We start from the raw sequence: 20732 nt of genomic DNA on the forward strand, positions 1-20732 counted from the left end.
TATATAGGATCAGTTGGCTGGTCTGTCAACTTGGAAGCACAGCCAGTCATACCTATGTCAGCCAAAAGCCAGGGCTTCTCTGAGTTTTGCTCAGCTCAAGCTGTACTGCCACTGGGACTAGGTCTCACGAGCCTTCAGGCTCTACAGCCAATCTCACAAACCTGTTCTTTGCTCCCACTCCAGATTTGTGGATTGGCCTACCTTCCTGCAGGAAAATGTTGTCTACATCTTGGCCGCTCGCCCCAACAGTGCAGCAATTCATCTGAAACCCCCAGGATAGCATGGAGCAGAGAAGCTGGGGGACAGTGATGTTCTCTCCCTCCTTTCCTTTTGCCCTTTCCCCCTTCCCCCCACCATCCTCTGCCTGAGACTTACGGGGATGGAGCACTGCCAGCATCTCAATTTGCCACTAAGCTTTATGGAACTGAAATCACTCTTCCCCTCACAACAGAGGCAGTAAATGCATTGCCACCAGGAAAAGCCCTGGGAGCTGTGGCAGTATCCGCTCCTGGACCCACCCCCCTACCCTCACATCACAGACTGGACCTGCCACTGCACACATATGTGCATACACACACATATACCCATGCCTAGCTGTCCATGCCTTCAGAGACCTGGTTCTTCTTCATTGAAAAAGGATCAAAATTCCTTTGTGACGCTCCTGGTTATAGATTGGGGGGCGGGGGGTTTCTGTTTACTCCTTCTATTGGCCGGTTCTGATTTCCTATAGACAAGTCTCTGGCCAAGTGATTCTTGATAATAGGGCACATCAGACTCACGTGTTGTCCTAGAGATGCTGACAGGTTCCCTCTTCCCCAAATGAAAATCCCTTCTGTGGTGAGCCACTGTTCTGGTAGGTGTGTGCTATGTCCCTCAGGTATGTTGGGGTGACAAAATTATTGAAAACCACCACTGGCACTTCAGCCCTTTATTTATTTAAATTCTAACTTCTAGAGACAGAGAAGGTAACTAGTCTGTGGAGTCCTAATTAGAAGAGGGGAAGGCAGCCCTTCCCAGGAACCCAGAATTCTAGGAACCTCTCACCACATCTTTCAAGTCCAAAAGTCTTTAGAACAGTTAAAAACCAAGATGAGCCACCCTGGCCCCTGCTTTGCAGATGGGAACACATGGCCTAGAGCCCAGGGGGCCTGAATAGAACAAGTATGATGGCAAGAACCACAGGCCTCTGTATTAGATGCCTCATCCAAGTTGGCTACCACAGAGACCCGAAGCTTGATCTCCAGTGAGGACAAGGTCTGGATGGAAAAAGAAAAGAGAAGCCTTGTGCTTTTCCATCTTTCCACCTCAACTCACCTGTAGACCTGGAAAAAAAAAAAAAGTGTGCCATTGCATAAAGAACAAGAGCCAGCCTCTCCCACAGCCCAAGAAAGAGCAGTTCCACAGAAGCCCTCAGTGAGGACTCCTTTCAACCACCCTGACAATGAGGGTAAGAAGCTGGAGCTAAGAAGAAGATTTGCATCTCAGCTCTTGATCAGAGAAAGTCTGAGCAAGGCCTCACAGAAGAAGATTCATTCTTCTCCCCATCACTGAGATAGGGCCTGAGTTGCTGCTTCTCCCTACATGTCTGAGCCCCAGCTGTCCTTACTAAGTTCTCAAGTTCTCAAGTCACTGCATGTTGTGGGTCAGCCCTGGCCCCGGAGTCCAGGTTCTGTTTCCAGCCTGACAACTTAGGTTTAGCCAAATTTGAATACTAGAGAGGGGGTTGGCTTGATCATGTAGAAGCTAACATATCTCCATTGCTCAAGGCACTTGTACTAAATTGGGTGCTTACAGAAGAAGTAGCATACAGCTCAGTGTGGAGATGCTCAGGGGAAAGTGGGGAGCTGCAACCAGGGTCATGGTAAGAGTTCTATATGCTCTCCTGTAGAAACTGCCTGACCCAGAATCAGGGTGAGAAACTTCAAGGGTTGGATTATTCAGTACTGAAATGAAGGAGACAGAAGATCAATTTGGATTCATGTATATGGCTCTGAACATTTTAAAACCCACAACTTTTTGTAAATACTTCTTAGGCATACTCCCAAGATTGATCAGTTAGGAGGGGCCATTATTTAGTTTATCCAGAAAAAATAAAAAGCAAAAACACAGGACTCTTGGGTCCAAGGACTGCCTCTGAAGCAGCCAGACCTGGGGTTTTACACTGAGAAGATTAAAACACATTCAGCACAGGGACTCTTGCTTATTCTCCTGGTAAATCACCTTGTATGCCAATGGCCTTGGGCTGCTGGATTACAGACAGGGAATTTTGAGTAGAGACAAGCTCTGGGCTTTGAGAGTTGAACCACTTTTTTCTCCTGCCTCAGCATCAGTCATAGAGACTGGAAATATATCTTCTTGTTCCCTGATCCTTCACAGACAAGGTGATGCCTACCTCTGTGGAACTGCAGCTTCTAGCTTTCTGTGGGTGAGTGGTGAAAGACCATGGTCAGATCCGGCCAGGTACATCCCAGGGCCTAGCAAAGCAGGCCCTGAATTTCTTCCACAGTAGGATCAGGCCCATTTGGGACTATCTCTCTCCCTGTTCCAAGACAGCAAGTTTTCTTGGTAGGTGCATGCTATAGAGGGCCCAGAGGACCCCAGCATAGAGTTCCCAGTCCACAAGAGTCCTAAGAAGCAAAACATGGAGGAATAACCAGCCTCCTCTCCATTAGGCATGTAGCTTTTTACTAATGAAGAGGTTCCTTTGTTCCCCCAAACCAGAGTTGCAGAAGGCCCATCCCAACCCCCCTGTCTGGGATGACCCTTTCCAGTGTCCCAATCCATGGAGCTCCTATGCAATATATATGAAGGTGTTCAAACTTTCATAAACCTAGTGAAACCGATTCCCTTTCCTTTTCCTCAAGCCTTTCCATCACTGTGACTATCTGAAATTCTGCCAAGTACAAAAATTAGTGTCTGACTCTAAGGGTTTGAGAAAATGTTCCTTCCAGTCATTTCTTCCTGGCTGCCCCAAATTGAGCTCAGTGCTTTTTACAAGCACCACCTGCTCCACCCACTACCAATGGAGGTTAAGATTATGTTTATGCTCCTCTGAAGACTACTTGCCCTAGGCCTATTTTTCACCAAACACTCCTTTTCCTTATGCTCAGATTTAAAGAAAGGGGCATATGAATGACACAGTGGAGCTGCAGGGACAGAGGGTAAGCTGAGGCAGTAGCTATGGCCACATAATCTCTCCAGGTCTGCTCTGTGGCTTCCTCTCCTGAGACAAGCCTTCTGCAACAATGGTAGGCTCTGTGCTTTGAGTAAAGGCCCCTTTGGATCCCAGAGATGGAGCAGTTCCTTTGCTCCCAGGTACTGGCCCACTCCCAAGTGCTTTTCTTCCTTTGAGAACAGCCAGAGCCATGAGCACATTGCCTCTTCCCACCTTCAGTCCAAGTGACTGGGCCTATAGCGCAGACACTGGCCTTTTTGGCCCTGGTGCTCCCTATGGGATGTCACCCTGGCCTTGTTTGAGTGACCAGATCTGGGAGTTTCAGCATTCCTATTACTAACATGGGAGGCACAGGATCAAACTCCCTGGGAAGAGGGCACCTCACTGGGGAGTGAGTCCAGAATTGTGCCTAGGCCTCTTAGTCTGAAGCACAACCTCAATCATTGCAGGTTTCATGGCTTCAGTAAGAGTGGTGCAAGGAAGCCCTAAAGCCAAGAGGCATAAGCTGTCTGGCAGGGGCCCAGGCTAGCCATGACCACCGCAGAGCCAAGAATAACCTCCAGGCAGGACTGGTAGCAGACTCTAGTGATCCTACAAGCATGACCCCTTCAAACTAGCAGAGTAAAGGCAGGAATATACTTGGCACTAAAAGGCAGACCAACTGGATGTCAGGACAACATCCTGTAGCACCTGTAACCATAACCCTTTTTACTCCTCAATTTACAGTAGAATAAAATTGCTACTTTCTCCATGCCACTTAGTTTGAATATGCCCAGGATCTCTGGGCTCCTGGCTACAGCTCAGAGAATAGAGATCTCCTGGCTGGAGAATGGAAAATATTAATGTATCATGCCTGTTCCCTATAGCTCAATCCTGGAATGGGGTAGGACTGGGCATTTCCCCTGCTGTTGCTTTCCTGCTGCCACTGCTTTTGGCAACCTTGAAAGGAAAGAAAATAAACAGGTGACAGAATTCCACTAGACCCAACTAACACTAAGGAAAACCTTCCCTCTGAGCCACATGTCCTGATGACCAAGATTGTGGACAGGGTGTCACATCTGTCTGGGCCAGTGACTAAGAAGCCCAATCACATTCTAGTTTGGATAGCATGTGTTGGCATGACCATAGATGAGAACATCAAGGTATAAGCAGCAAGGCCTTCCCATATCCATGTGAAACAAAGGCCTTCAAGCTTAGCCTTCTTTAAGAGATGGCCTGTGCTCTATCTGCCAGCCAAACACAGGATTATGAGGGGGGGCTCAGAACAGTCAAGCAACTGTGGGGCCCAATGCCCTCTAGTCCCTTGTGCCCTTCCTATGTTCTTTTCTGAGGAAGGTAACTTGACAGTAAGCTGAGGGGAACATCCCCAAGCCCTGTCTTTCCCATCACTACAGCTGCATGCTCCTCCCTATGGCTCAGCCTTCACTCCTGAAGGAGCTGATGCTCCCAGAGGCTGGGCACAGTGAAAATCATAATAAAGAGATTGTGATGCTATTTTGGCTTCCTGTTTCCTGTTATTTGGGGCACCTGCTGAGTTTCTATGTGGTTTCCTATCATTGGCCAATTCTTGAATCTTAAGATGGGAACAACCATGGCCTCCAGGAAGAATGCAATACACTGTGGCTCTCTTTCTAGGGATTTCCTGGTGATGACCTTCCCAAGAATCAAGTGATTCCACTTGATTCACCATGGGCTCCACCATGGACACAGAGGGCAAATAAAAGCACTGAAAAGAGAAGCCAGAACTTTCTAAGAAACTGAGGAAGAGGTAAGGCCTCCAAGCCTGTATGCTATGTATCCTATCACCACCACTACCACCAAGGGCCAGTTTTAGACACATTTCTCTTCCCAATTCCTGCCGGGCTACAAAGGAGGAAAGCTAGTTGGCTATATTTTCTCCTAGTCTGAGTCCTTCTTGGTAGAGAGTTTCTTCCCCATTTTTGCAGTGTGTAAATTTTTTTAAAATGTTTATTATTTTGAGTGTGTGTGTGTGTGTGTGTGTGAGAGAGAGAGAGAGAGAGAGAGCGAGGGAGGGACAGAGAGGGAGGGAGACACAGAATCTGAAGCAGGATCCAGGCTCTGAGCTGTCAGCACAGAGGGCCATGAGATCATGACCTGAACCAAAGTCAGCTACTTAACTGACTGAGCCATCCAGGAGCCCCACAGTGTTTCAATGTGTTATGACAGAGTTGGGTAAACTAAGGTCTGGAGAAGCTTTCAGAGGACTGAAATCCCCTTTTGTCTCCTTTACCTGATAAGAACAGAACCAGTATGTATAGGCAGGAATGCATCTCTTGATTGTGGATTAGAGGCAGATACTCTACCTTTTAATCACAGGGGTCCCAAATACAAATAATTGCTAATATTTTCAAATACTTTTATGCACTGGTCAGTTCTTTTTTTTTTCAAGTGTTTACTTATTTATTTTGAAAGAGAGAGTGAGGGGTCAGAGAGAGAGGGAGAGAGAAAATCCCAAAAGAAGCCCTGCCATGGGGCTCGAACTCACAAACCATGAGATCATGATCTGAGCTGGAACCAAGAGTTGGACAGTTAACCGATTGAGCCACCCAGGTGCCCCTGCACTGGGAAGTTCTAAATGCTTTACATAAAACCATCTTCAAAACAACCCTCAGGTTTGTATTACAGATGAGAAAAGTGAGGAATAGAGGCTGAGAGTTTCTCAAGGTTACACAGTCACATAGTTAGGAAACAGGGGAACCAGTTTGTCTGGCTTCAGTGCCCATGTTCTTAACCACTTCATTGTGCTGCCTGTCAGAGTACACCTCAAGGAAACAGCTGCTGTGTGGTCTAGCTTATCCCCTTTCCACCCTAGAAACAGACACATAAGCAGCCGGTCCTGTAGCCATGTCACAGGATTTCTTACAACCTGCACAACTCAACCCATTCACTCACATTTCTCCCATACCTCTCCTCCCTGGAGTTTTCAAATGGAGGTCTATCGGGCTCAGAGACAGCTTGAGATCTTAAGGGTCCCTTCTTCTGTCTCAAGTTCAGTGAAGGCAAGCATTAGGACAGAAAAAGAAACATAAAAGCAGGGCCTCTGTGGACCCTAATGAAAAGCAAGGTTTCCCCACCCTCAGTACAACAATCCTGATGAACTTTAGGCCCTCTAAGGACTGTTCCCCCTCCCAACTGCCACTTGTTCTCATGGCTTGCTGGACCCTTGGCTCCACACAAACTTCCACTCACACTGCCCTGCTTTGGCTCAAGTGCACTCCTATCATCTCTAAGAAAGTCATTCTTCAAAGGGGAAACAGTAGCTGCCAAATTTGCTAAGCATGGAATAGTGTTCTCTTTCCCACCCCACCTAAAGTGTTGCTTGGAGTTTGACCTTGCTGAACTTGAGTTTCCTTATCTGCAAAAGTCTGGGAAACAATTCCTGTCCTGTCTCCTGGGCTGATAATTGAGTGAAGACAAGAATGAATTTGGTGAGAGGAAAGAGCTTTATACACTATAAGGCACTAAGTGAGCAGCAAGGATTTCTGGCCCCATCTAAAATCTGTGTGTGTATCATCTTCCACCCACCCACAATCACAGGCATAGCCAGGGGTACGGCTAATGGCCTCTGTCCACAGTGCTGAAGTCATAGTCGAGCCAGCTGGGGATCTTCAGTCCCTCTTTTTTTTTGTTTTTGTTGTTTCTTTTTTGGTAATATACTAATTTATTCATATATACATTCACTTTACATTATTACATTTCAACATTCATCAAAACCAAAAATATGGAAGCTTCATGAATTTGCATGTCATCTTTGTGCAGGGGCCATACTCATCTTCTCTGTATGGTTCCAATTTTAGCACATGTGCTGCTTCATGCAGCAAGCACTTCAGCCCCTCCTGTACCATCTTTAAGTAAACATAAATGCAGAGATTTCCAAGCCTGAGGCTTGTCCTAAAATGCAGAAGGTACTGAAAAAATGTTTGTTTCATTTATTTCAAGTATCTTTGTTTTTTAAAAATAAATGTAACACTCCTTTCAAAATTGTAACATTTGGGCAATCGTACAAATGGGCAAGATGTGATCCAGCAGCTCAGGAAGAGGAGGTTGTAGTCTTCACTTGATATGGGTGAACAGTATGAGGTAGCTACAGAAAAAAAAAAACTGATGTAACATGAGGCTATGTAGAAAGAAGTTCAGAGTCAGAAGTGGAAGGCAGGCTGGCTCATTTGTACACTGTACCAGCACTCCTGGAAAAAGCTAATCAGAGCCAGGCACTATGAACTGAAACCCAGCCAGGGGAGCATAGTTTTGGGAGCTGGAATGAAGCAAGACAAAAGAGGAAACCATGAAGGCCTGAGAGGTGTCTCACCCTGGAGAGAAACAGGGTTGAGGTAATGTAGATGGCTGATGTCTGGCAGGTGGGACTGATGAGGTCAATGTGACCTCAAGGACAAAGCTAAGACCAAAGGTGGAGGAGAGGCAGACTTCTCCTCAATAGCACGAAAAGGTAACTAGATACCAGGGAAGGTAGTGAAGCTGTATAACCATGTGACAAAACTGTTGAGTTGGGGGTGGGATACTTACCAGGCATCCCGTCCTCTTGAGACTTGTGATGCCTACAAATGGTTAAGCACCTTCTGGTGAATGCCCAGCCCTAAGTCCAGCTGAGCTGGAGGCATATTCAAGATTGTAGAGACCCATATGACCATAGAACATTAGAATAACTGGGTCGGGAAACTTAATTTCTTTAGTTAACTTCATAGACCAACTGTTGTACCTACAACTCTCGGTCGTGACCTGAGAGAAAAGAGTCAAGGTCTCAATACACCTGCTGTCCCTTTCCAGGATGAGGTCTGGAAAGCTTGCCTCTAGAACCTGATGTTTCATGCCCTCTGCTGGTCATTTCTAACACTATCCTCTCACTCCCAAGGCAAGAAATAACCCCTCTGAATAGTTAGGGTACTGGTCAGTGTAGGTTTAGAACAACCAGGTGAGGGGCAACTGGGTGGCTCAGTCAGTTGAGCATCCAATGGTTGATTTCCTCTCAGGTCATGATCCTAGGGTCGTGAAATCAAGCCCTGCATAGGGCTTTGCTCTGAGCATGGAACCTGCTTAAGATATTCTCTCTCTCTCTCTCTCTCTCTCTCCTCCCCCCTTCCTTCTGCCCCTCTCCCCCACTTGCATGCTCTCCCTCTAAACATAAAAAAGAAAAACCAGGTGAGTACCAGTGAGTAGATCACTGGTCAGTGTTCAATCAGCATACAGGATCAGAACTGAATCTGCAGCTGAGTTCTAGTACCTGTATCAAAATAAGGGCTCATCCATGTCTAGAAGGGCTTAAGCTAAGGCTGAGTTTGAGGAAATGTCTGGTCCAGGACTAAGACCAAGGTCAGTGTCTCAGGCTGAAGTCAAAGTTGACAGTGTGGAACAGAAGTCTGGGTCCAAGTGTCAGCATGCAGTATGTATTCAGGTGAGATGCTAAGAGTCTGACCTCAGGTAGGAGTCAGTTGGCATCAAGGGGTCAATGTAGCATTCATATACAAGATGGAAGTATCAGGTAATAAGCACAGGAGAACTCAAACAAAAAATATTGCCAGGGGAAACATATAAGGGTTGGGGGACAGAATGAAGGAGTCACTAATTTCTAAGGACCTCTCAACCTTAAAGATGGTAATGGGCATGCTAGAGTCACGGTCTCTTCAGAAGGTAGATCCCAGTATTCCAGTTCCAACTTCCTGTGAAAGCCTCCTCACTAACAATAGAATTACCACATACAAATCATAGGTACAATCTGGGGACAGGAGAGGTCCAAGGACCAGTCCTGTCACTGCAGAGAGCTGGCAGCTGTGGGGGTAGTCTTGCTTTCCCCCGGATTCTCTGTTTCTACTGGCAACAGGGCCTGGCAGCCTCCCACACCCAGATCTTAGCAACCATGGGAGCCCCTGGCAACGGCTGCCATGGCAACAAGACAGGGAACTAAGAATGGGCTAGGTGGGGGAGCACTTCCTCTGAAGTCTTCAGGATATGTGCAAGATAGGAGGCTCCCCTCCCATACACAGTCTGGGAGGGAACATGTGCTCCTGTCTAAACACCTCCTTAGTGGCACCCACCTCCACCCCAGCCCCCGGGGTTCCGGTTCCCTCAGGGTGAGAAAATGAGGGACACCTAGGGTTATGACGTCTCCATAAGGAGGGAGGGTGAATGCAAGTGTTCAGAACTGACACGATCACAGATTCATGCATACACTGGGCAGACATGATGTCAACATGTCAACATCCACGAAGCTGTTTGTCATGTCGACACAGACCTACACAGTCATTTAGTCACATATGTATACTAACACAAAATCACATACACAGCAAATAATACAGAATCAGGCACACTACCACACAAAAATATTGCACAGATATATTCTCACTTACAAATCACATTACAGATACAACAATAACTCCCAATCAGACTCAAACATCAAACAGATGCACTCACACATCCAGACATCTGTGAATATAGAGAGTAACAGTTAACTTTGCTGAGCATTAACTACATACCAAGTGCAGAACTAGATGCATATGTTACCTTAATTAACCTTCACAACAACTCAGTGAGGTACTATACCCGTTTTCTATACCCATTATACAAAGAAGGAAATGAGGCACAGATGTGGCAAGTCAACTCACAAGGTCAACATAGCCTACATTCTTACACCTATGGCACACTGTACACCCGGCTTCCTAACACACACCTGATACTTAGGGCAACAGGACACAGGGTGGCCATAGAGAACCCAGCAAACAATGGGGTCCATGTCATCAGCACCTGAAGGCATAGGTGCTACAACCCCCCCACACCCCGCCCCAAGGTCTAAGCCCACAACATAGCGTCAGCAGGGACCAGGTAAGGCCCAGTGACTAAACTCTGCCTCCGTGTTGGCACAGGCAAGGCTGGAGGAGGCAAAATAGAACTGGAATAAGAAGTAGAGCCACCCACAGCCCAGGCCCCCATGAGTCTGGAGGTGGGGGAGTAAGAGCCCCCGGATCTAAGGAGCCAGCACCAGTCCTGGGCCCCCTCACTGTACCATGCCCACCTCCTTGTCACACTGTTCCATTCCCTCATCATCCCATCTCCCCTCCCTTCTAGTCTTTGTTCCCCACTACTCCTTCCCTTCTCATCCCCCTTCCTTACCTCCCACCCTATCTCTCTTCCCCTCCTCTTCCCATCCCCCTCACCCCATCTTCCCTCCCTTCTCTCATTCCCCTCATGTCACCTCTTCTCCATCCTCCTCTTACCCCACTTCCTTTCTTCACAGCTCACACCCCTTTACACCTGGGACCGCCATGGTGAGTACTAGAAGGAAGGCAGATAATGGAGACTATGCAGACCTGACCTCAGGACCCCTTAGATCTCTCTCCTGCTCTGCTCTGGTACTGGTGTTCTCCAAGCCTCAGTTTCCAGCTCTATCCAGATTGTGTGAACTCATGGGTATCCGAACTGTTTCTGGGAAATGGCAAAGAAAGAGAGGTGAGAGCTTCTGCCCTGGCCCTTCTTTTGTCCTCAAACCCCCCAAGAACTCCTTTCCCCTCTTCACCCCCGGATTACCCCCTCCCCACCCCCGCTCCCTGTAGCACAGATGGGCCTGGGAGACAGTGACGTGGGCGCTAGGCACCGTGTCTGCTCAAGCGTCGGCTTCCGCTGGCTACCGCCTCCGCAGCCCTGCCTGCTCTGAACAGCGGGGACACTAGGGCTGAGATTTAATGGGGGGAAGGAGGGGGTTGGTATTGAGGTGGGAGATTCTGAGTGTGTTAAGGAAATCATGTGGAGCTGAGATGAAGGGTTAAGGGGGGAGCCAGGATTGGGGAGATCATGGGAGTCGTAACAGATTAAGGCTATGGTAAAACAGAAGATCATGGGGGGGTAACAGGAGATATACCCAGCCAAGAAGAGGGGGAAAAAAGGGTGGGCTACAATTTGGGAACTCAAGAGGGAAGTGAGATGAAAGATTATAGAGAGAATGTTACTGAGGATTGTGGGGGTTGCTGGGGAGGGGCTGCTCATAAGGTAGGTGGTATTAGGGGATTATACAGAGGATGAAAAGGGGACTCACAACGGGAATCGGGAATCGTGGAGGCGCTAAAATTGGGAAGAACTACCAGGTTACCAAGGAGAGAGGGGGAGCATGCTTAAATTCTGCATGCCTACTGGGGTCTGTTTTGTTAGGTCACCTCAGGTCAGTGCCGGGTCAAGGTAAGGTAAAGCTAAATCAGGTCTGGTCGAGGTCAGTTTACAGTTCTGATGGAAGACAGGTAAGAAGGGGTGACCTTTTGACCCTGGTGGAGGGACTACACCTTCCAAAGTACACTATTCGCTCCCCGACCCTCCTAAATGAAGAAAGGAAAGAATGCCGAGAGTCACCGCCAACTGGTAAGCAGTTTTCCTTTAAGGCTGCCTTTGACATTACACAGGTTCCAGAAGGTTCTCCCGGGATTTGAGCGGTGGCCAGTACGTCCCACCTTCTCAAACCCGAGATTGGACTAATATAGTTGCCCCCAGTCTCGGGTCTGAGCCCCACAGACCAACCAATAAAATCAAAGGGCGCGTGGAGTTGCCGCCCTCTGTCCCTTTCACCAATGACACGACGAGCTAGCGAAGAGGTGTGGTTGACTGATCCCAGAGCACACCAATCAGACCGACACCAATCACTGCCTGGAATGTGTGCGCGTGTGGCCGGGTGACAGGGGCGGAGAATGGGCGGCTATCACCAAGGCACTCGCTGAAGGCTGTCCAATTACAAGGGAAGCTGAGTTGAGTGATGGGCAGACCGCGCAATGGGAGGCGCGGAGGCGGAGCCGTGGGGGCGGGTTCCCCGGCCCGCTGTCTGCGGCCGGCGGGCAGGCGACTCCTGTCCAGAGTGGAGGCGGCGGAGCCGGAGCCAGGGGAGGGGGCAGCGGCTGTCTGACGGACCGCGGTGGCGCCCGCAGCTCCTCACTGGTGAGGGCGCCGAGCCAGGACTCAGGGGTCCCGGGAGCGGGGGCATCGCGAAGCCAGTGGTCCTGGTGTCGGGGTGGGGGGGCGATGAGGGAGATTGGGGGGGGGGGAGCTGGGACACTGAAGGCCCATCGTTTCTTCTGCCGTGGTGGTGCGGGGACTGGGGTCTGCAAAGTGCTCGATGTCTGCGACCCTCTAACAGCGGGCAGCCAGAGCCTGAGCTGGGGGGAGGGTCGGGCCGGGTCGGATTGGGTTCCGTGGGCGGAGGCGTTTCTGGGCCAGCCCAGCCTGTCAGCGCCGGTGACATCACCGACCACCCTCCCCCGCCCGAGCCCCCTCCCCTCCCTTCCTCTCCGCTCCTCTCGGTTCCTCGCCGCGCCTTTTGTCCCGGCCGAGCTCTGCTCTGCCCCGCCCCTCCCCGCCTATCTGCGAGGGAGGAGACTCCGGGTCAGTGACTTCATTGAGTAGGTTCTTGGGGATTGGGGTCGGATCCTCCCCGGAGAGAGAGGCGAGAGGAACTCACTGCCTCTCAGCCCCTCACAACCACACCTGGCACAGGTACACACGCTGCCACTCACAAGAGCACGCTTCCACTGCCAGCCTTACCGTCACACTGCCGTACAGCCATTCAGACATTGCTGCACCTGAGAGCAGGTGGCCGCCGGACCCTATTCCTTCATTCTCCACACCTGGGGATCAGGTCTAGCTCCTGCTGCACCGGACAGGCCTTGCTGGGCTAGTGCCTCTGAGAACCCGAGGAGGTGGCTTCCAGAGCTGCAGCTTTCCAAGCAGGCTCCGGTGGAGCGATCAGAGGTGAGGGGCTGGGCTGGGCATGTTTAAGCGCACAGTGCTCTCCTGCCCATCCCCAGCAGCACCCCCACTACAGGCCCGAGGAGCTTTCCGGAGCTTCCCACACTTCTGGGGAGAAGACTTCTTAGCCAGCTTGATGTTTAAAATTCAGCTGGAGCCCTTAAAACTTCGAGCGTGGACGCTGAATGGGTTTGTAAAGTTCCGGTAAGTCCCTCTGGAGAAGGGCACTCATATCCCTACCACATCAAATTCTCCACATCTCATCCCCCTTCATTGCCCACCATCATCCTCACCCCATCTGCATTACATGTAAGACCCTCCTACCTCACCCTTCCATTTGAATGAATGGTACCCCTTATCATTCATCTCCTATACCAAACCCTTCAGACATCCATCCATTTTCCACAAATATCTCTTCCAATATTTCAACTCTCTTCATCTCTCTCTTTCAACCCATTGGTGACCCATTTTCCACCTCAGCCATTTCTATTTGTCATCCCTTGTCCCCTTCCACCAATACTTCATTTTCTGTATCAACCATCTCCCCTCCCTATACACTCCTTCTTGCTATTTCTCATTTTTCATTCCTGCCTCAACATTAACATCCTCCTCATTCTTCTCCATCAAAGGCAGTGCCATGCCATGGGGCTCCTTTGTCATTCCAACACGTGGCTTGTGGGTACGGGGAGGGAGGGAAAGAGGGAGGAAAGGAGAAGGAAAAAGGCAGTCCCCAAAAGAGCTTGCCCTGTGTCTGTGGAGGCAAGAGAATTATAGGTCCAGAACGGTTATCAGGTGAGTGCCAGGAAGGAAGCTGGCCTCATGAAGAGGTAATACAGGGACAGCAAGAGGAGGGTGAGAGCATTGGCAAGCCGCTCCACTTGCCCTCTGCCTAGAAGCTGCTATGGTTTTCTGGGGGCATCCTCTTGGTGTACTAGGGTTCCTTCCCAGTCCTAGGGTGGGCAGAGAAGGCATGGGCTGAGGCAGAGATGGCAGACCACCCCCAGTTCCCTCTCAGACGGCTTTTACCGTTGCTTCCGAAAATGGCTGCCCACCCCCAGATGCTCTTCTCTCACTCTTCCAACCCCAGCTTCCCCCACCAGGCGTGACATGCTGGTAGGGGGAGAAGGGGGAGTACCCGCCTTTATGGAGCCTTCTCTTCGTCACAGTGAGGTGACTCCCAGAGCCATGAGTCAACTCAGCCACCTGCAACAGGCCCTGTGGGGGCAGGAGCTAGGGCCATTGTCCCTGCCTTCCTGGGGCCTTAAGTACAGCCCTCACTCCTGCCAGGAAGCCCTGTATACCTCACTGAAGCTGTGAGAGGCAGAAAAGCAGACTTCAGCTGTGGTTGCCAGCCCAGGACATTGCTAGAAAGACTCTGGTTTTCTGGGCTTGGTAGGGGTTGGCCAAGCCTCTGAAGGGCTAGAGAATGGCTTCTGGCCATCTCCCCAAATAGCCCAACTACAGGAAAGTCCCCTTCCCTTCATATCCACCACAGAGACAGTGGTGAAGGGAGATTAGAGTGAAAGAATTAGAGCCCTGTGTTTCTCCCTAAAAAAAAAAAAAAAAAAAAAAAAAAAAGCCCTGGTGTCTGGCTTAGAAGGGACTATCAGAGGAGTGTGGACCTGGCCCTGGGTCAGATCCTGAACCACAGGGCAGGTGAGGAGGGACTGGTAGGGAAGGTATTAAGGAAATGGTGATTAGTGCCTAAGTGTTCTAACAACTAAGGTTTAAAAAGGCCCTACCCCCAGGATGGTTTTGTTCACTAACACTAGTGCTTAGGTGGCACAGACATGTCTTCATACACATTTTGTGTGCAGACACTGGGAAATGAGTAAAGGGAACTGTTGCCCTTGTTGGAGGAAGGACAGTGTCATCCCCCCTGCTAATAAGAGAGCTAGAAACGGCAGTTTCCAAAGGCTGTGAGTCATTCTCTCATCTGTCACACGTGAGGCTTAGCATAGTCTGGAAAGCAGGGACAGGGAGGCCTGGGGTCTTCAATAGCAGAGAGGACTCCAGGCACCTACACCCTGACTCAGCCTAGCTGGCCAGGACAACTGGCTAAAGACCTAGGACTGTCCCTAGTCCTGGGCCACTGCCCCAGCTGCCCTTAGCCTGGGCACCATGCCTGAGACATGGCGTAAAAGACCACGATGCTCAGGTGACCTCACCCAGTACACTGATCTTCGCCAGCTTCTGTGTGTGGGCCTGTCAGTCCATGGTGCCACCTCACACGGCAGGGCCTCTCAGGGGTCCTCAGTCTAGCCCAAGGACCTGGGCTTTAGCTGAGCCCCTAATAGGCCACAGCCCCCAGCTTCCTGCTGGGAAAATCTAGGAGCTGAGAAAAGAATCACAGAATCCTAGAATGTCAGAGCTGAAAGAGACCATCTAGTCCAAACCTTTCATTTTACTGATGGGGAGACAGGGGCCTACAGAACAGGCATGACCTGCTGAAAGTCGCACAGTGAGTCACTTAGGGATTGCAGGATCGTCAGGAGCAGGGCTGGGTCAAAAGGGAATAGGAGCTTCAAGGACTGGCCCTGGGTTTCTTTCAGAAACAAGGAGACAAGTGCCGGTCCAGTGGCTGTGATGGGAAAGGATTATTACAAGATTCTTGGGATCCCATCGGGAGCCAACGAGGATGAGATCAAGAAAGCCTACCGGAAGATGGCCTTGAAGTACCACCCAGACAAGAACAAAGAACCCAATGCTGAGGAGAAGTTTAAGGAGATTGCAGAGGCCTACGACGTGCTGAGTGACCCTAAGAAACGAGGCCTGTATGACCAGTATGGGGAGGAAGGTAAGAGAGCAGTGCTCCAGGCTGACGCTGGCCCCCTGTCCTTGTGTGGGGTGCTGTGTGACCCAGTTCTTGTAGCAGGGAACTGGAGGCTGAGGAGGGGTGACGGAGGCAAGTGTTCTCCGCACTGACACCCAGAAGAGAGTAGAGACCACCACTCCCCAGCCTTGGCTTACATAGTTCTCCCTGCCTCTCTCTGCCCCTCTCCCTCCTCAAATTCAGGCCCTAGGGACGTCTGAAGTCCGAACCAGAGGCTTTCCCCCTCCCTTTTTTCCCTCCCAGCCTTATTAGTCCTGCCTGAAGTCCCTGCTGCTTCATTGGCTGCTAGGGAAGGTTAGGGAAAAGGCGTGTGTGCCCTGGCTCTCTGAGGAGAGAGCATTTACATTCATCAGCATAAAAGTTTGGCCCTTAAGCAGCCCGGGAATTAACCACTGGAGCTCTGATATAGAGAGATGATTCTCTCCTTCCCTGCCACGTCAGGCCAGCAGGACAGAGAGGGAGCTTTGCCTCCCTGAGGAAGTGGCAGGGATCCAAGGATGGAAGGGGAACTGCTGCTGGCATCTTGCCCCCTCCCTGACGTAGCTGGTGGCCAGGCACAGGGTGGCAGGAAAGGCCCAAATAAAGCCTCTGAGAGGGTGGCCCCTCCCAATACATCCCACAGGCATGATGTAGCTGCTAATTCTGGGCCTGCCCCTCAGGGCCGCCTGCCACCCGCCAGCCACAGGCACCTGTCAGGCTATATTAAGAGACATTGTCACAGCTGAGGACTCTCCTTCCTAAGAGGAACTGCCCTTCCTGCCCAACAGCATCTACCTTTCTTCCACATTCTCCTCCTCCCTCTCCCCACTCTAGCCACAAAATTAGATAGTCTGATGATATGTGCATACCTGCTACAGAGTAGATAGGTGCTCAAAAGAATGTTCTTTTCCTCTCCTCCTTGCTTTGTATCCCATGCCCCTATCCTCTGCACACCCCAGTCTTCCCAAACCCCTCTTCTTATTCTCCATGCACTAATTCCTTCAGGTCTTCCCTGCTCACCTACTAGACTTGCCAACTCCCAGATTCACAGGCATCTGCTAGAATCTTTGGTATTCTCTCAGCTAAGAAATTTGTCTCTCTGGGATGGAGGGGTGGGAACAGTAGGGCTGGGAAGAGGGAAGCAGTGCAGATACCATGCCCCCATGTGACCTGTCTAGGAATTGCACTCTTTTCTCCACTTGGCCTCACCTTTGTTAGCTGGAGAGCTACCCAGAAACTTCATCCCTCCTGCATGACCAAGCCCAAGTGAAGGACAAAGTTCAGCCTCTAAACCCAGACACTGGGTCCTAATGTCAATCTACATCCCAGGAGGTCTCCTAAGAATACAGCACAACCTTAAGGAGAAACCCAGGGCCTGGGGAAGGACAAGCGGCCTTGAAAATGTGGGTTATATTTCTGTCTGCCCTGCCCCTTCCCCAACAGCCAGCCAGAAGACTTGTGCACACAGACTTTGTGCACAACCCTGGCTAGGGACAAGTTGCTCCCAGCATGAAAAAGGGGGTGGTGGTGACACAACAGGAGTCCCTACAGAGAAATTACCCCCTCCTGTTGTTATCAGTCCAATATCCCTCTCTCACTGAGCTCTGCCAGGCTTCTTAAACTCACCTGGTAATCAGACCCTCAAGAAAAGAAAAGAACAGACCCTGACTCTTAGGGGAGGGATGAAGAGGCAGCTGCCACAAGTCTCTGAACTGCCTGCCACTTGGCCTTTCTAATGAAACCCAAATCTGTTCTTGCAGTCCCAGGAAATAAGAAGCTAATTTAATTTAGGCTTAGACTTCCACAGCCAATTGAAATTCTAGATAAAAAGCCTCAAAGAAAAGGGCCCCTTCCCCTAGCCTGGGCCCCACCCCAGAGTCTATATATTCTAGAGAATTTCTCAGTGTTAACCGCCTCCCTCTAACTCCTCCCCACACCCCCTAACACCACCACTACCATCTCCCCATGAAGGTTGCCTCCCACAATCTGAGCTCCTTAGACAGGACCTGGCTCCAGAGAGAGCAGCTACGGCCATTACCTGCAGTGGGCCTGCTCATTCATGCATTTTGGTTGCTTTGACATTAGGTATGGGGTATAGGACTTGGTGTTAAGTCCAAGAAGCTCTGTTCCCATTGTGTTCTATGTCTGTCCGGTGTGTGAATGGCACCCCTGGAGTTGTACAATAGTGTGAGCTCTGAGTGTGGAAACAAAGCTCTTAAAAACTTTAATGAAATAGCTCCTCATCTCCAAGCTAATGAGCTTTCCTGCTTTTTGGGTCCCTCTTGATTTCCCATTTGGATAGGAGTCAGAAAAAAAAAAGGGAACTATGGGTAGAAGCAGAATGAAAGCAGGCTTTCTCCTGGACTGTATCCCCACCTTATTTGGGACAGGTCACTTACTGGCCTCCTGTGTAGTCAAATCCTGTCTGATTTTCCCTTGCTCTGTGTGTCTTTAGAGATAAACAAAGATTTGGGAGTCAAGTATGACTGTAGTGTGATCCCAAGCCGGCCACTCGAGGCTTTGTGAGACATCTTTGGGTCATGGGTACATGGAAGAGACTACAGGACTACAAGTCCTGTTCTCTAAGTCTTCTACTTAGCTTTTCTATCTATTGTAACTCAGCCTCTTGAACCTCATGATGTGCTTTATTATTAAACATATAATTAAGAATAAAAATTAATCTTGTCAGAGGTTTTCTTACTCTATTAGGCTAGTCCTCTCTGTGGAAGAGAGGTGGCTTCTTTCTCTAGGCCCATGAACTGGGGGCTAGAGGGCAGGGGGTGGAGATTGGAGTGGGGCCGGGACCAGCCACACTATCCCTAACTTCTCCTCCCTCCAGGCCTGAAGACCGGCGGTGGTTCATCAGGTGGCTCCAGTGGCTCCTTTCACTACACCTTTCACGGGGACCCCCACGCCACCTTTGCCTCCTTCTTTGGTGGCTCCAACCCCTTCGATATCTTCTTTGCCAGCAGCCGTTCCACTAGACCCTTCAGTGGCTTTGACCCAGATGACATGGATGTGGATGAAGATGAGGATCCATTTGGCGCCTTTGGCCGCTTTGGCTTCAATGGGCTGAGTAGGGGCCCAAGGCGGGCCCCCGAACCACTATACCCTCGGCGCAAGGTGCAGGACCCACCTGTGGTACATGAGCTGCGGGTGTCCCTGGAGGAGATCTACCACGGCTCCACCAAGCGCATGAAGATCACAAGGCGGCGCCTCAACCCTGATGGGCGAACTGTGCGTACCGAGGACAAGATCCTGCACATTGTCATCAAGCGTGGCTGGAAAGAAGGCACCAAGATCACCTTCCCCAAAGAAGGTGATGCCACACCTGACAACATCCCTGCTGACATAGTCTTTGTGCTCAAAGACAAGCCCCACGCACACTTCCGTCGAGATGGCACCAATGTGCTCTACAGTGCCCTGATCAGCCTCAAGGAGGTAGGGCCTGGGTCAGGTTGTGTGTGTATGTGTTGGGGGCAGGGGAGAATAATGGGGACATTCTTTCCTCACTTCAATCTTTTCCTCCCTTCCCACTCAACCCCCCATTTTCCTCACTCTCTACCTCATTTTCCCCAGGCGCTGTGTGGCTGCACTGTGAACATTCCCACTATTGATGGCCGGGTGATCCCATTACCCTGCAATGACGTCATCAAGCCAGGCACCGTGAAGAGACTCCGTGGGGAGGGCCTTCCTTTCCCCAAGGTGCCCACCCAGCGAGGAGACCTCATTGTCGAGTTCAAAGTTCGCTTCCCAGACAGATTAACACCACAGACACGACAGATCCTTAAGCAGCACCTACCCTGTTCCTAGGCTCTGCCCCAGCCAGCCCAGAGTCTACCACAGCAATACCCCCTACACTCACCCACCCAATGTGCACCCAGCTTGATGTCCACTGGACACTGGCAACTTTTTCTAAAATGCAAAAAAAAAAAAAAAAAAAAAAAAAAAGCCACTGGATTTCAGGAAAATGTTCCTGTCCCTGACCCCTTTCAGAGCTGGGCTGCCTTGGGGAAGTGGGTGGGAGGTGGGGAGAGCTAGCCCAGGCCAGGGGTCAATTTTCACGTCACTAGTTTCTAATCCAGTTCCCACTCCAGTGGCTGGAGAGTGACCTGAGTGCTACTTGAAGATACAGAGATTCCTTGTCCATGCCTGTAAATAGCATGTCCTCTTACCCCTCTCAGCTTTGCTAATACCTCTCCTCTCCCTTCTCTCCAGCTTCCTCCCAGTGGCAGAGGAAGAAGATAGAAAGGACACTGCTTTCCCACCCCAACCCCACCCCTAGGTCCACAGTGTCTAAGGTTAATGCACACATATTCACACACACGAAGCACTCACCTAGAGCTATCTGTGCCTCTCCAGAGTTAAGAAGGGAAGGTCCGTAACCCATGAATCGGGCCACTGAGCACGAGACACTTTTCATTAGGGCCAGGAAGGTGAATGGGGGCTTGGCAGCCTCCCTGAGAGCCCCCCACACTACCCAGATCTCCCTGCTGCTCTCAGGAGTGTGCAGGGGTGGAGGGAGGGGAAGAGGGCCTGCTGTATTAAGGCTAAGAGGTAGGGGGCAGGGTCCATCCCCCAGCCTTCATCAGGAAGGGAAAGGGCTTTGGGGTCAGATGACAGCTATTCCCCACCAAGAGATTCAGGGTCACAGGTTTCTCCCCACACCTCTGAACTCAGGGCCTAGCCACCCTCAAACTTCCAAATCCCATTTTTGTGATACGTGAAGCTACTTATTTCTTACCCTTCATGGAGGCTGTGTGGGGAATTTCTAGCCCTTTAATGCCTGTGTGACCCCACCCCACTCCCACAATTGTATAAAGGTCAAGTAGTGAAGGAGCTAGGGGAAGACTGCTTCAGCCAGGTCCTGGGGTGGGGTCTTTAGGTTTTCTCACTTTGACAAGCCCCTGAATGTTTTTATAGTAGTTTTTTTGTATTTTTTTGTAATGACAGTATTATGGAAAAAAAAAATAAAGTATTTTAAAAATAAGG

The 20732-nt window shown here is 50.2% G+C and overlaps 2 protein-coding genes, 1 long non-coding RNA gene and 1 other non-coding gene across 13 annotated transcripts in view; 2 read left to right on the forward strand and 2 right to left on the reverse strand.

Moving 5' to 3' along the window:
- PHF24 (PHD finger protein 24) overlaps positions 1-4669 on the forward strand; it is a 25320-nt gene extending 20651 nt beyond the window's left edge. For all 3 annotated transcript variants that reach the window (XM_006939244.5, XM_023242409.2, XM_045043077.1), the window contains one exon: positions 184-4669. In XM_006939244.5, the coding sequence (XP_006939306.1) occupies positions 184-280 (97 nt within the window). In that variant the 3' untranslated portion in view covers positions 281-4669. The remainder of the gene's footprint in view (positions 1-183) is intronic.
- The window catches only part of LOC111557506, a 16195-nt gene extending 4503 nt beyond the window's left edge, over positions 1-11692 (reverse strand). The window contains exons 1-4 of one of the 2 annotated variants that reach the window (XR_006588753.1): positions 11546-11692; positions 8797-10630; positions 7721-7933; positions 6102-7280 (exon numbers count right to left, since the gene is read on the reverse strand). This is a non-coding gene — a long non-coding RNA (uncharacterized LOC111557506). Of the gene's footprint in view, positions 1-6101; positions 7934-8796; positions 10631-11545 lie in introns of both variants that reach the window. The other variant, XR_006588752.1, reaches the window with a different exon arrangement.
- On the reverse strand, positions 6912-7021 carry LOC111557701. Its single transcript, XR_002737929.1, has one exon. It is a non-coding gene; the product is annotated as a U6 spliceosomal RNA (small nuclear RNA).
- On the forward strand, positions 10517-20730 carry DNAJB5 (DnaJ heat shock protein family (Hsp40) member B5). Of its 7 annotated transcripts, none has more exons than XM_019816127.3 (5): positions 11997-12121; positions 12677-12931; positions 15481-15725; positions 18580-19181; positions 19320-20730. In XM_019816127.3, the coding sequence occupies exons 3-5, from the start codon at positions 15515-15517 to the stop codon at positions 19551-19553; spliced, it is 1047 nt and encodes a 348-aa protein (XP_019671686.1). In that variant the 5' UTR covers positions 11997-12121; positions 12677-12931; positions 15481-15514; the 3' UTR covers positions 19554-20730. The 7 variants fall into 7 exon arrangements, with proteins under 7 accessions (XP_023098175.1, XP_003995639.1, XP_019671686.1 ...); XM_006939245.5 differs by lacking the exon at positions 12677-12931 and adding an exon at positions 12991-13132 and having other exon boundaries at positions 12005-12121; XM_019816125.3 differs by lacking the exon at positions 12677-12931 and adding an exon at positions 12988-13132 and having other exon boundaries at positions 12025-12121.
- The last annotated feature ends 2 nt before the right edge of the window (positions 20731-20732 follow it).

The sequence above is a fragment of the Felis catus genome, chromosome D4 (assembly GCF_018350175.1).
Source record: "Felis catus isolate Fca126 chromosome D4, F.catus_Fca126_mat1.0, whole genome shotgun sequence".
In the NCBI taxonomy this organism is placed as follows: Eukaryota; Metazoa; Chordata; class Mammalia; order Carnivora; family Felidae; genus Felis; species Felis catus.